The 14,461-nt window shown below is 44.2% G+C and overlaps 2 protein-coding genes across 3 annotated transcripts in view; one reads left to right on the top strand and one right to left on the bottom strand.

Moving 5' to 3' along the window:
- Positions 1–2,951, bottom strand: part of MSS51 (MSS51 mitochondrial translational activator) — a 28,012-nt gene extending 25,061 nt beyond the window's left edge. Inside the window, exon 1 of the mRNA XM_083473799.1 lies at positions 2,684–2,951. The gene's annotated coding sequence lies outside the window, so the exon portion shown is untranslated. The remainder of the gene's footprint in view (positions 1–2,683) is intronic.
- A 2,444-nt stretch (positions 2,952–5,395) lies between these two features.
- CFAP70 (cilia and flagella associated protein 70) overlaps positions 5,396–14,461 on the top strand; it is a 33,216-nt gene continuing 24,150 nt past the window's right edge. The window contains exons 1-7 of one of the 2 annotated variants that reach the window (XM_083476154.1): positions 5,396–5,502; positions 6,618–6,748; positions 8,407–8,589; positions 9,926–10,024; positions 10,700–10,779; positions 12,284–12,460; positions 13,993–14,175. In XM_083476154.1, the coding sequence (XP_083332280.1) occupies positions 5,429–5,502; positions 6,618–6,748; positions 8,407–8,589; positions 9,926–10,024; positions 10,700–10,779; positions 12,284–12,460; positions 13,993–14,175 (927 nt within the window). In that variant the 5' untranslated portion in view covers positions 5,396–5,428. Of the gene's footprint in view, positions 5,503–6,617; positions 6,749–8,402; positions 8,590–9,925; positions 10,025–10,699; positions 10,780–12,283; positions 12,461–13,992; positions 14,176–14,461 lie in introns of both variants that reach the window. The other variant, XM_083476155.1, reaches the window with a different exon arrangement.

Here is a 14,461-nt window from a genome sequence, read left to right as displayed (position 1 = left end):
CCCTGGAGCTGGCCAACTGGCTGGCGAACAGAGCTGGGAGGGGCAGGGCAGGGGATGAACAGATGCAAAAGGCACCCCATTAATTGAGAGCTGCGCAGGGAGCTAGGAGGTCTCCCCAGCTCACCTTACACAGTAAGCCCAGTGTTTTACAGGAGGGAGAATCCAGCAGTCAATTGTCAAACATTTAGGCATCATGCAAAAAGGGAGAGGAGGGTAAAAGTGGGCATGGATCTGCAGAATAGTTCTATACTCTGATTGAGAGGTATAGACGCAAATTCAGAAGGAATTTTTATAATTGAAACAGAAATGCAATTCATCTCAGCCTAGTGGAAGAAACTGTGACCAGGTGAGTTGTTTGCCTGCTGTCCAGGTGAGATCTGTTGATGGGCAACTTTAAGCCTGCCCTCCTCTTATGAGAAGATTCACACTATACATTTAAAGCATATTCAACACACATTTAAAGCACTTGACCCCCGCCACCCCCAAATTCTGGGAACTTTAGTATGCTGTAGGTGCTGGAAATTGTAGTACCGTGTGTATAGGAATCACAGTTCCCAGGATTCTTTGGGGGAATGTCATGCGCTTCAGATATGCGTTGAATATGCTGTATGGTGTGGATCAGCCTCTTTAAACTGGACCTGGCCTGGACAGCCCCGGACTCTCTTCTAATGACCCTTCAAAGAGAAAGGCTGTCCTTTTCAAATTTAGACACATGGCTACTGATGTCAAATCAAGATATACAGCTAAAAGCTATGAGCTGAGAAGGGTTCCTCCAGATGACCTATTTATTAAGCATTCATCCTGATTTGTTTGCATAAAGTTTATGCAAACAAAAGGTTGGATTATATCTAGTCTTTTATGAACATTTGTTTTGTTTTGTTTGTGTAGTGGTCATGTGACAGTGAGCATTCATCCTGTTCCTGCATTCATCCTGATTTTCTTGTGGGGTAGTTTACGAGTCTTCCCAGTAATCACACATTCGTCTCACCCTTTTTGGTGCATTTCCACATCCCTTTTCTAACTGAAAAATGTCCTCTTTCTCCTTTTTAAACAAGAAGTAGATCTGTTGCAACAGAGCACCTGTCTGTCGGGGTTTTTTTATGTCTTCCTGCCAGTCATTTACTCTTCCCACACATTTCCCCATCACTTTTCAAATGGGAAGAAGTCCATTTCTTTTTTAAAGCGGATTTGTTGTGCTCGGGTGACAGAGTTCTTTACTTCACTCTATTTGCACAAAGCTAAATTTCCCAGTGTGCCCTTGAGCCCCTCCCACAAAACACAGACAGTCTGGAGGTGCCCAAATACAGAACGATGGAGACAGGAACAATTAATATATGGGCTTTTCTATACAATAAGATTAGAAATGCAGCTGCCTTATGCTGAGAAAGAATACCCATCCATCCAGCACACTGTGATTTGTGATGCGTCAAATGAATACTTCTGTGAATGAACATAATGAATTTAAAAGTTAGCTGGCAAGCATGCCTGCCATTTATTTTGCACTAGCGAGAGGAAGCTTGGCTCCGCACGCAATAAAAAAACTTGCTGCAACTCCTTTTCTGGATGTTACATTTATATGCCCTTGGATAGAGAAGCAGGAGTAAAGTTCTGTCGGACAAAACAGAAATAAAGGTAGCTAACAAAAATTACTTATAGTTACTGGGGCTGCAAAAATATCTTTAATGTAGGTTAATTGCAATACTAGAAGAACAATTATTCGAACAATTGTGGGTTTTTTGTATGTGCGTTTAGATCCATCTGCATTACATTCAGAGGCGGATTTAGGGGGGCGCAACCAGTTCAGTTGCACTGAGCATGGAGCCTTGGGGTGCAACAGGGGGCGCCGTAGAGTGGAAGGCGAGAGGCGAAGGGGGCACTGAATGTTGGCGTCGCACAGGGTGCCGCTGAAAATTGAGACCCCACGGTCTGCCACTGCTACAGTTAAGAGACACACCATCCCTCCGTGAGTCTCAGTGACAGTCAGACTGTCTCTCCAAGATTTACCATTTGAATACAGTTATCTGGGGAAAAAAATATTTACAAGTACATTCATCGATAGCAAGAAGTCAAGAGATATGAAATACGGAGCCAAGCCAAAGCTGTTTAAAAAAAGCTTGACCTCCCTATGTAGAAGTTGATATGAAAATATTTATTTTTATTTTTTATTTTTTGAAATTTGTTATCTGTCTTTCTATTTTTTATTCTTTGTTCTGTTTCTTTTTTCTTTTTATATTCTCTATTTTTCTTTTTAGTTTTATTTATGTATATTTGATGTATTTATGTGTTCGCAATTAATAAAAATATTTTTTAAAAAGAGCAAGAGAGACACCATCCCTAGGCTGAACCCACTTGCAGGGACATGTGTGTGAGTGTATACAAATAAAAACCTTAAAGGGCATTTATGAAAGATATTCAAAAGGCAAAATAGGAGTAGCAATTCCCCACCCCACCCCAGGGAGAGCGGTAACAGGGATTATGCCTGTTAAATTGAAATTGTTGGAGGAGCACAGGGCATAGAGATTGTGAAAAGTTGATTGGGGTCTGCCGTTGGGTTGAAGGCAGAAGGACTCAGGGCAGCAACAATGTGCAAGGAGGTAAAAAGGTTGTGAGAGCAAGTTCTGAGAAAACCAGAGAAAGTCAATAGGCTAAATTTAAAGATCAATGCGCAGTAAGGGAAATTTACCTGCTAGATGTCTCTGCAGCTGGATTCTTCCTCTGCTGCAAATATCCCTTGAATTCTCCAGTATTGCTCTCAGCCTCCAACTGCAGAAATGCCAGGAAGAAAATCTCAGTCTAAGAATATCCTGCCAGCAGTTCCAGATCTTGACTAGGAAGGAGGACTCCTTCCAAATGGACAGGAGGGATGGGGGGGGGGGGAGTTGCACTGAGCTTTCTCAATTGCTCAAAAGTTTCTACAGTATCAGGATCGTAATGAGCCAGCTGCCCCCAACAGGAAAATAGAGGACACTACAAGAGGCCCACACTCCAACCACCACCACCAAGCTACTTTTCATAGTTGTGGCTTCCCCCATGCATAGAAAGGGGGAAATCATATACACTCGCCTTGTGCGGTTATTGTGAGAAAGGCGAAGGCTGTAATGCTCTATGGACACAGAATCATAGAACTGAAGAGTTGAAAGGGATCCCAAGGGTCATCTAGTCCAACCCCCTGCAATGAAGGAATCACAACTGAATAATTCCTGACAGATGGTCAATGAAGATCAGTGGTAGGAACTGATGCAAGAGCCCTCTATCGCTCTTTCTCTCTACAAACAGCCTTGTTCAGCAGCAGCATGCTGCTTGCTCAGTCAGACTCGGTCATTTCCACACCATATGTCAAATCCATAAAGGTAAAGGTACCCCTGCCCGTACGGGCCAGTTGTGTCCGACTCTAGGGTTGTGCGCTCATCTCACTTAAGAGGCCGGGAGCCAGTGCTGTCCTCAGACACTTCCGGGTCATGTGGCCAGCGTGACGAAGCTGCTCTGGCGAGCCAGCACCAGCGCAGCACACGGAAACGCCGTTTACCTTCCCGCTATAAAGCGGTACCTATTTATCTACTTGCACTTAGGGGTGCTTTCGAACTGCAAGGTGGGCAGGAGCTGGGACCGAAAGACGGGAGCTCACCCCGCCGCGGGGATTCGAACCGCCGACCATACGATCGGCAAGTCCTAGGCACTGAGGTTTTACCCACAGCGCCACCCTCGTCCCTAAATCCATGCCAAACATTTAAAGCACCCAGCTTCCCCCAAAGAATCCCAGGAACTGTAGCTTGTTATGGGTGCTGGGGATCGCAGCTCTGTGAGGGTAAACTATAATTCCCAAGATTCTTGAGGTGGTGGCGCTTTAAAGATATGCTCTGTACACACCCAGATAAAGTTAAAACCAGGGGAGGAAACAACAACACTTTAACCTAAAGAGTGTGTCTGGTCCTGTCTTTTCGAAAGTCTCCATATGGTGCTGGAGAAGACTCTTGAGAGTCCCATGGACTGCAAGAAGATCCAAACTATCCATTCTTAAGGAAATCAGCCCTGAGTGCTCACTGGAAGGACAGATCGTGAAGCTGAGGCTCCAATACTTTGGCCACCTCATGAGAAGAGAAGACTCCCTGGAAAAGACCCTGATGTTGAGAAAGATGGAGGGCACAAGGAGAAGGGGACGATAGAGGACGAGATGGCTGGATAGTGTTCTCGAAGCTACAAACATGAGTTTGACTAAACTGCGGGAGGCAGTGGAAGACAGGAGTCTCTGGCGTGCTTTGGTCCATGGGGTCACAAAGAGTCGAACACGACTAAACAACTAAACAACAACAACTTCAGCAGATAGCATTTAAGAACACAATAAGAATTTTGCTGGATCAGGCCAAAGGGCCATGTAGACCAGCACCCTGTTCTCACAGTGGCCATCTGGATCCCTCTGAGAAGCCACAGCTTCTTTCTTTGTAAGCAATTTGCACCACCATGTGAGGGACATGCTTCTGCTGTTTCTTCCACTGCTGTCTCTTGGCTGAGTTGAAAATTTAACACTGGTAGTGCCATCAGTGGCACCTTGTAGTAAAACAGTGGCAAATGGCCAATGTGAACTCCTGACTTTCACCCACCAAATATCAACATAGAAGGGTTATTTTAAAATAGTCGTCAACAAGAGGTTTGGTATGAGGGGTTTTTTTTTGGGGGGGGGGAGATCACCCAGCGATTTAGCTGGGGTAGGTGGGGGAAGACGTGTGTCCAACATTTTTGGTTGCAAGAAAGACCTCATTTGGGCCTTAGAGACTTTCCGATAACAGAAAGTTATATGCTCTCAGAACATATGAAATGATAAGGAACATGCACTTTGTTTTCTTGCGCCTCATCTGATGGTTATAATTCCCTCCACTTATTATTATTCGCAAATTTATTAAAGAAAGCAGGTGTTGAGAAAAGAATAAAAAATGGAAGGAACCCGGAGGGTAAAAACCCAGAAAAACTGTCAATTCACACTGACAATACAATAACCACCGATGCCCTCCAAATAGGTATCCAAACTGCGTTGGCCCTCTTTTTCGGGCTGAAAAATGGTGTTCCAATGTACCAAGGGCATTAAGGTCTTCAGACCATTGTGTAATAGATGGTGGGTATTTCTCTTTCCAGGCTCCATGTATAAGTCTCTTAGCAAACCACTACAGCTTGCAAAAAAAACACACTTGCTAACTCCCTTCAAATCTAGGGGTCTGTGGGCTTCTGCTGCGCCCAGTAAATGCAACTCCTGTGGTGAAGACACCGCTGGTACAACAGACGTGTGCCCGGGCAGGCTTATTACTAGGCAGGAGGCGGCTGCGAAACCCAGTGAGAACCTTCGCTTGCCCGCAACAAACATGGCAGCCGGAAGGTCTCGCGAGGCTTCCCTCCGGGCGAGGGAAGGGAGAAGAGCTCAAGGCGCCCCCGCGTCGCTATGGCAACGGAAGATGCTCCAGCAACCGTCGCTGGGTCTCTGCGCTCTTCTGTTACCTGCGGGCGGGTGGACAGGTGAGCGCCTCTCATTCCCCGCTGCCCCCGGTTCAGCGCTCGCACCTATTTCCATCCAGTGCAGGGCGTGAAGGTGTGTTCCTTTGCTTTGATTCCCAAGAGTCGAAAATTTTCCAGTGAAAAGTGAACTTCAGCTTCCCAGGGTTGTATCCATCCAGCGTGAGTCCTGCTTAGAGTAGACCTTAATCTACTTAATGGCTGGCTCAGGCCCATAGATTTCAGAGGGTCTGCTCTAAGTAGACGTTAGTTGGATACAGGGTCAAGATAAGCTGTTTCATCCAAAAATACTTGCAGTGGTTTGCATCACAACCCCCTCGACCGCCTTCTCTTAAAAGGGTGTGTGTGTGTTTTTTAAAAAGAAATCGGTTTAATGTTTATTTATGTTATTTAACATCGCTTTTTGCACGCACAAGCCCTGCAACAGTAACTGACATGTTGATGCCTGAGGCAGAGCAGCAAATGATGTATTTATCACTCAAGTCCAAGTGCTTAGTACTCAAGGCCAACCAAGTTATTTTGGCACCTAAGACAGAAAATCTCATAAGTACGGGGGGGGGGGGATACAACACTATAATAAGTACAAATTAGGGCTGCAATACTGTTACTTGGAAGTAACTTACTGAGATGGCCGTTGGATCTCATTGTTGACTTTCAAAAAGGAAGTGATCTGAGAATGTTGGAGACTTATTGCAGCAATCAGCTGCAGGGTTATACAGTATTGTGCCATATTACTGCATTTTTGTGCTGTATATTTCATTAGTTTTCTATCCCTGCCTTTTCTCCAATGGTACATCCCTCCTCTTTAGCTTCAGAACAACACTGCAAGTTAGGTGACATTCAAAAAAAGTTGAGTAGCCCAAGGTCACTCTGTGAGCTTCAAGGCTGAGTGGGGATTTGAACTGGGATCTTCCTGGTCCTATTCTGACACTCTAGCCATCACATAACACTTTGTTCTATACTACTCTGCATTTCCTAGCCTATCTTGCAAGGTTGTTGTTCTTGGAATGGTAAAATTGGGTAGAAACCTAAGTATATCAGCTTGATCCCCTTGGAGGAAAGGCAAGATATATATAAATGATAGTTCATGTTCCTCTTTCTTTTCTTCTTTTCTTTAGCTGTATAGACACCTCTATTCACCAGCAGATTCTTCCTTCTAATGGCTGTCTCACCTTCCTTTTTGCATCCCGAGGTGCCGGAAAGATGTGCCAAACTAGTGAACATCACAGTACTGGATGGACACGACTTGGTAAATTTTCCTTTTGAGACAATTTTTATTTATTTTGAGTTCGGTATTTTATTTTGTATAGTACCACCACATTTATTTCACAATATTTATATACCATTTGATTGTAAAACAAAAGAAAACATCAATACAGTTTAAATAAAGAATGAAATAGTAAAATTATCAGTAATAAAAAAGATTTAAAAACAACAATTTAAAACATTTTTTCAAAAAAATTAAAATCACTGATAAGGTCCAAATCAGATTAAAGCACATATCAGCATTCTACATGTCTTGATTGGCTGTCCTAAACAAACATGCTTTTAGCAACTGCCAAAAAGAGTGATGATGTCAATTGGCAGGGAGTTCCAAAGTGTAGGTGCTCTCTTCCGCACTCTATCAGTATTATTAGGTGCTGCACATAAATGAAAAATAAAACAAGTCATACTCAAAAGTTTAAAGCTAAAGACAAGACCCCTCAGATTAGGGTGGCAAAGAAAGCCACATGCTTATATTTCTCTCTGATGTTTTTGAATCTCAAATTTGGTCCACCTTTCAAGTTAGGTTTGGTCTAGAACAGTGTTTCCCAACCTTTTTTGGGCAAAGGCACACTTGTTTCATGAAAAAAATCTCGAGGCACACCACCATGCCAGATGGGGAAAGGTCACTTTTTACTTATGTAAAAAAAAATAAAAAAATAGTAACAGCATAGAAGGTAATGGTTAGGCTAGCATCCCTCTTCCAAATATGCTAGGTTTTTATTTGCAGGGACTGTTCTACATGGGAAAGCATTCAGCACTGTCATTCTCCCATCTGCCATCTGAATTGGTACTATTCTGGGTCAACTTACTCGGCTGCATGTGTAGATGAAAATGGCACCAAGTGTGGGGGAGGGGGCAGAACAGGTTTCAGATACAGGATATTAAGCATACACGTACTTCAGATTGAACTGGTTGCTTGCTTTGCAAGTTTTCATTTCCCAAATGACTGCCTTGGCAAGCGCAATACCTACCAGGCTCAACGCCGGTCTCGCGCTGCCGCTTCCCGCGCTCTCAAGGACCCGGGAGGAGGAAGGCGTGAAGGCAATCCCGAAGGCGCGAAAACCTCGCGCATGCGCAGGCCTTCCGCCTGCGACAGCCCAGTAGGCTGGCCGAAGCGAGCGGCGATGGGATGTGGGAGGGAGCTTGCTCGCCGCCCCGCGTGTGCCTATGTGGGGCACGTTACAGCCCCGTGACGTCAGCGCCACGCAGGAAGCCAGGCAGGCAGACGGCGAGAGCCCCGCGCTGGGCGGCCTCTCCTCGCCGTCGCCGCCCCGCCTCTCGCCGCCCGACTCGCCCGCCTCCCTCCCACGGCACACCAGGCAACGTCTCGCGGCACACTAGTGTGCCGCGGAACACCGGTTGGGAAACACTGGTCTAGAACAGGGGTGGTGGTCCCCCAGACCCTTTGGGGGGGTCCATAGCCTCCTTCCCTGGACTTCTCCAACCCTCCTTGAGTGTTTTTGCCTAGCTGGAATATGCCCTTAAAGTGAAATAATTCCTCTTGCTTGCTTAAATGGATGGAGAGAGGCATACAGGCATGTGGAGAAGAAGGCGTGTGTGATCTTGTTCAGGTGGTGTGATACTTGAATCTGTCCCATACAAAAAAGACTGAGTGACACCACCTCCCTGTTTGATAGAAAGGTGTCAAAGGAGATGGGCCAGTTACCTTTGTGCGTACCGAATACAATGGCATCGTCCTTGGTGACTCCGCAAAAGTGGAAAGTTCAGCAGAAGGAAGTGCAAAATATAATTTCACTACCACCTTTGACTGCCAGCCTGAAGGGCCACACAGCCTGGATGACATTGCACACAAACCTTTGCTATGTGAGTAAGAGTGTTCCTCCCTTCCTTGTTTCCCCATTTTAAACAAATGCTTCTGAATTGACAGTCACTTAGTCCTTTAGAAATTGGGAAAGAAGAGATTGGTTTTGTTCTTTGATTATTTCAAAGGAAACATTGTATCCTGTGCATATTTCATCCACTAGAACAGGCCTGCAATAACTACCCTCAAAGCACTTTTGTTCCTTAATCTTAATAATCTGGTTGGCCACTGTGAGAACAGAGTGCTGGACTAGATGGGCCACTGGCCTGATCAGCAAGCTCTTTTAATGTTATTAGAATCTTTATAGCAACCAGAGCTCTTTTGCAGCCAGAACATGCTGGAACTCAGTTCTGCCACCTCTCAGGTGGGTGCCATTGCCATTCTAAGAGTACAAAGGAGGCACTCATGGTGAGTTCTGATACCTCTTTTTCTAGAAAAGTAGCACTGATAGCAATGAGAGAAGTAGGGCTTGCCAAATACTATCTAGTGAGTTTGTGAGTGAGATGAATTTTGAACTTTGTTTTGTAGCTCCCATGTCACACTATTTCTGTATTTTTAAAGTTTTATTAAACCAACCTTGGTTATAGCTCGTGGTTTATAGAGAGAGAGCTAAACGGTGAGCCCAGGTACAGAAAATTTGGTAAGTCAAACTGTGACTTACTGCAGTGAAGCACCAAAACATTTAGGGAAGAGCAGAGTGGCTGGGATCTTCTCTCCAGGATCCCACATGTTTGCACCAAGTCATGGCCTGGCTTAGCAATGCTTGAAAACATGGGCCACGAATTACGAAGCTGGCTTGTTCAGTTAACTATTGTTGAAATTAAACACATATTGTAAAAACAGACAGCACCTCCTTCAGCCTCTATCCCTTCAACATGGTCAGGGTATTGTAATGTAACACATGCCTGCTCATTTTCTTGATATTGGTTTGAATGTTTTCTCAAAAAGTGTGATGCTTTTGAAATTATGGACAGGATCCCTGTTTGGACAGCTAAGTGGGAGATGCAGGGCTGAGCTACTTAGATATGTGATTTTTCAATGGCCAAATTACAGGATGGGTTTTTATTTTTGTGCCTGGCTTAGGGAACCCCTGGACCCTGGAAAGGCATGCCAGAGAGAGTTAAACTAGGGTCATTCAAATGATATGGGGCAGTAGTTTTCTGCGCGTCCCTAGGATTTCTGAGAAGCCTAATGATTCTTGAGAAGTTCTTCAGTAAGATGATGGTAGGGATAGCAGCCATTTTTAAAAGAGCAAGCATCCCACTTCCATACTTCTGGGTGCTTCTGCATCACAGATGTTTAAGGAATGTTATCAAATCTTATGTTTGGTATTCCCAGTCACTGTGACAGAAGTCTTACCAAAGGAGAAGAAGCAGAAGGAAGAGAAGACCATGACCCTTGGTCAAGCTGTGATGGACCTTCTACCTTTACTGGAAGGTTGGTGATAGAATTCATCCTTGGTTTGCTTTATCCCTTTCCTTGGAATTCACACTATGGAAGTTATACAGTGGTCTAGTTCGCACTTAACACTAAGCCATGGCTTGCTTAGTTTAAACTTGGCTTGTTTGATTGTGCAAACACAGTCCTGTAGCTTGACCAAGAGCAGCTGGTGTAGTATGTGGGTTGGTGGGTCTGGACAGTGTGGGGTGGGGTGGTGGTTGAGGTCCGGCTGTGTGGGCAGGCTGGTGGAGCCAATCTGGTGCTGTTACTGGTGCACATGAACAACCCTCCCCTTGCCCCCACACTGGCATACCCCATACAGGTAAGCGGCTGTTGGCAGGAGGGCAGCTCCACATCTTTGCCCTACCACACTGACTGCTCCAGAGCTTAACTATGTTTGGTTTGTTCCCAACAACCCATGATCACAAGCCATGGTTTGTTGGCAGCTTACAAACCATGGCTTGTTCTAGCGTTGGCTTCTTATTACCTATGAACCCATCTTGGTTTGTTAACTTTGGTCATTTGCCTGCTCCATCCCAGATTCTTGCCAACCTACAGAGCAGCGTGGCAAGAGCAGCTGCGTTTCCTGGTGCTTTCCCAAAAAACTTCCTTTTAACACTGCTTGGCCACACCATCTTTTGTGATTCCTCTCCAAAAATTATTTCTCTGCAGGACTCTGTGAATTTAGTGCAACACTTCCACTATACCCTGTGCTAGGCTCTCCCCTGGAGACCCTCCGGCCAGATGCCAAGGTACTTAAAAAAATAATAATAGAGGCATTTCTTCAAAGGAACTGTATGCAGCAACATAACTTCAATATCTCTGGCTTCAAAATATTGGTGGTTAGCACTTCAATCCTAACACACATTATTTTATTTAAATTGTTTGTATCCTGCCTTTTTGCCTGGCTATATTTTTCCAGCTTAAACTAAATATCTAATAAACATAAGGTTTTCTTTTTAAATGTAAGACAGTTGACTGGAAAATATACTCTGTTCCAACTGCTGCTCTCCAAGGGTTGTTTAGTGAGATGTGGAAATCCACCCACCACTAACCCCCTATTTCGCTTTTGTGCCTGAAATAAACACCTCCTCATGGTTTATTTGCTTATTAGTGTGTGTGCAGTGCTCATCATTCAAAGCATTTTTATCCATCTTTAAAGCAAAAATGTTTTAAAAATTACTCCCAGATTGTCTTACAGAAGTGTCAGTGAGAAGTAAGGATGGGGAGAAATTTGGTTCAGTTCACACTTAAAGGAGGATCTACCTAATTTGCACTTGCTGAAACAATATGCAAACTGAAACACAGCCATCCTTCAGATTCACACTTTTCTGAATTCTGCAGTGCATGGCCCAACTAAGTAATGTGTACAATAATGATATACTACAGTAAAGTTTCCATACAAATGCATATATTGCTACAAATAACATACAAAAATGCATTATATTATGGGAAACAGTTTTGGAAAAATGTGTATATTTGGGGAAACTGCATAGAAAAATGTATTACAAAAATTTCCCACTAAAATATTGATGAGGACCTGTATTTGTTTTAAATTCCAAGCTGATGTGGAGAACTGAACTTAAGACTGGGAAAATGAGAACTGAGAGATTTCACCCATCCCTATTGATAAGATAGTCCCTGCCCCCAAGCTCACAGTCTAAAAGACACAACACAGAAGGAAAAGGAACTTAGAGACAGGAGGGAAAAAGCAAACTAATGTGTTGTTTCTTATCTGAATTATTGCCCAGAATTCTCTTGGGCAACTGGATTGTCTGCAGCTCCTGCCTTGGAAGCATGGGCTGGTTCATCCATGAACCCTCATCATGGGTGGGCTACAGGAACCCCCCAATGACTGTCTTTGGCACCAGCCGCCTCTTAAGCTTCCTTCTCCTGAGTCGGGGAATAGACCCACCAATCTCTCTCCACATCCATTTTTCTCAGTTGCTGGCTAGGTGGAGTGGAAGTGGGTAGGAGGGAAATATCCTAATGACTGGATTTAGCAGAGAGACCTGGCCCAGCTGCATCACACTAATCTAAAAATGAAGCAATGTGACTGTTTTCTGCTCAGCTGTTTTCTAAGGATTTTATTGACACCACTGACGTAAAACTGATACAGCCATCATTCCATCTTCCTGATGAACTCTGAAAATCCCTGGGATCCCTTGAGGAACACCATGGCAATTTGAACCTGCATAAAAGCAATATACAAGTTTATAGTGCTGGCATACCCCAAACCTGATCTTGTTTTTGTAGTGCGTCATCAACGTAACAGTATCTGTGCAGGAGAGTCTGCTGTCCCCATGGCAGCTGTCCGAGGGCAATCTCCTTAGAGTGACCGTGGAAGGTGTTTATTCAGTCCCTGAAACGTTCCTGCCCACTGGGCCCCCACAGAACTATATGATCGGCTTGCAAGTGCCTGCTGTTGGTGAGGTGAGTCCTGCTGAGATCCTGAACTCTTGTCTTTACTGTGCTCTTGCTCATGCTTCCCTTGCTGTAGTCACAGGGTGCTGTGATTGGGGTGACTAGTTCGTAATAGCCAATAAGACCTCCGGCAGCAGCTGGAGCTTCCAGGAGGCTGGAGAAGAGGATTCAACATCACTCCCCCACCCCGCAGTTCCCTTTTGCTGCTGTTAGTCTCCTCTGAGGAGCAATGGGAGAGCCAGCTGTCAGTCTTCTAGTCTGGTGAGAAGACCAATCCCCTCTGAACTGTATTTAAGCCTGGCTTCTGGGGCTTCTTAGAATAAGACCCGCACAATCATTAGAATTTTATTGCCTGTTAACTTTCTTTTTTTGCTTTGTACATGAGTCTATATTAATTATTTTGTAATAATTGAATTTATTCTCTGTCTACTAAATCATTTATTTATTTTGCTTCCTTTGTATTTATATAATGTTTTATAAACCTTTCTTTCCGCAATCTCCATCCTGCAATGTTGTGTATTTGATAATAAATGGATGTCCATTGTAAACTGCTTTGGGCACAGCTTACTGTGAAAAGGTGGCATATAAATGAAGTAAATCAATTAACTGAGGTAAAAACCAGAGGCTTCTCGCTCCAGTTGTAAGATACTAGATTTCTAATTAGTTACATAATTGATTCTATAATTAGTTATGATAGTTTTGGGCATAGTGGATGGCAAGATGAACAATGTAGATTTGGGTGGAAGCTGAACTGTAGCAGAACAGGACAGGAGCAGATGGAAATCACTGTCTCCTTACATCCATATGCATGGTACACTTAATGCAGAGTGCAGTACACTTAACACATAGTACTGTACACTCCCTACCCCTCAGCGTTTGTTCCCTAAGATGGCTGCCTCACCCTGCCTAATGGTAGGGCCAGCCCTGTGAATTCAGATCCATACACCACATGATAGATGTGGAGGTGGCAAACCATCCCCTGCCTCTGCCCCTGGAATTGTTGTGTGGCCTTCAGCAAGTCACTGTCTCATTCCCTGAACAAGCCTCAGGTTTAATAGTGGTCCCCTGTTTGGATTTGGAGGGCAAGTGCAAATCATAGTTTGTCACTATGGATGTGATGGTAGACTGTGGTATACTGTGAAGCAGGAACTCAGAGGGGAAATTAGAGCCTGTGAGGGATGAAGGGTCAGGGAGGAGGAAGAATGTGAGCCTGAGATTTGCTATTGTGATGCCAAATTGGCGTTTTGTGTTAGAAACACGCTGAGCCACTGTTTTTCCACCTCCCTTGTAAAATTTGGAAAATAGTGGCCTGTCTCATACGAGCCATTTGGGAGATGCCACAATGGAAACTTAAAAGGCACTTTGCAAATTAAAAGATCTATATAAATCATTCTTAGTCCTCTCTTTTGTAACTATACTGGGGTGTTTATTAGGGTGTATCTGTACCTCATTTGTATCCACGCCACTCTATACTATACTGCATATGTGTGTGTGTTACTTTTCTGATTACGTGAATCCTTTATCCTTTATGATCATTTCAGAAAGAATGCCCCTTCCTGTTCAAGAATGGAGTACTGAAGTTTGGTGGTGAGAAAGAACCACTACCCCGGCCCAAAAAGTGGCCGGTCACCAACATCTTAGCACCAGGGGGGCAGAATATCCCAGACTCCTTTATCGTTGGTGGTGCTTACGAGGAGGAGGATGGAGAGCTGAACACACTGGAGGTGACTTTGAAAGAAAGAGCTGGGACAGAATATAACCAGAGTAGCTATTTAGAATCATAAAAATGTGATAATTGCTGGGATAAGTCAGGCCAGTGCCTAGTTTTTCCTGAAACCTTGTCTTTTTGTACTGGAGAGCCAACAGAGAGTATAATAGCTGGAAATGAATGCGATGACTTACACTTCTAAGTCTAATGTGTAAAAAAAGCGTAGGAAGCGTCAGAAGGATGGTGTCTGGAGGGAAGCATCTTCCGAGATATGTTTGCTTCCACTCATCAACTATTCTCCA

The sequence above is a fragment of the Podarcis liolepis genome, assembly GCF_965112155.1.
Source record: "Podarcis liolepis genome assembly, chromosome: 14".
Taxonomy (NCBI): domain Eukaryota; kingdom Metazoa; phylum Chordata; class Lepidosauria; order Squamata; family Lacertidae; genus Podarcis; species Podarcis liolepis.
Note: the sequence above shows the minus strand (reverse complement) of the source record. Positions and strands in the feature narration are given on the sequence as shown.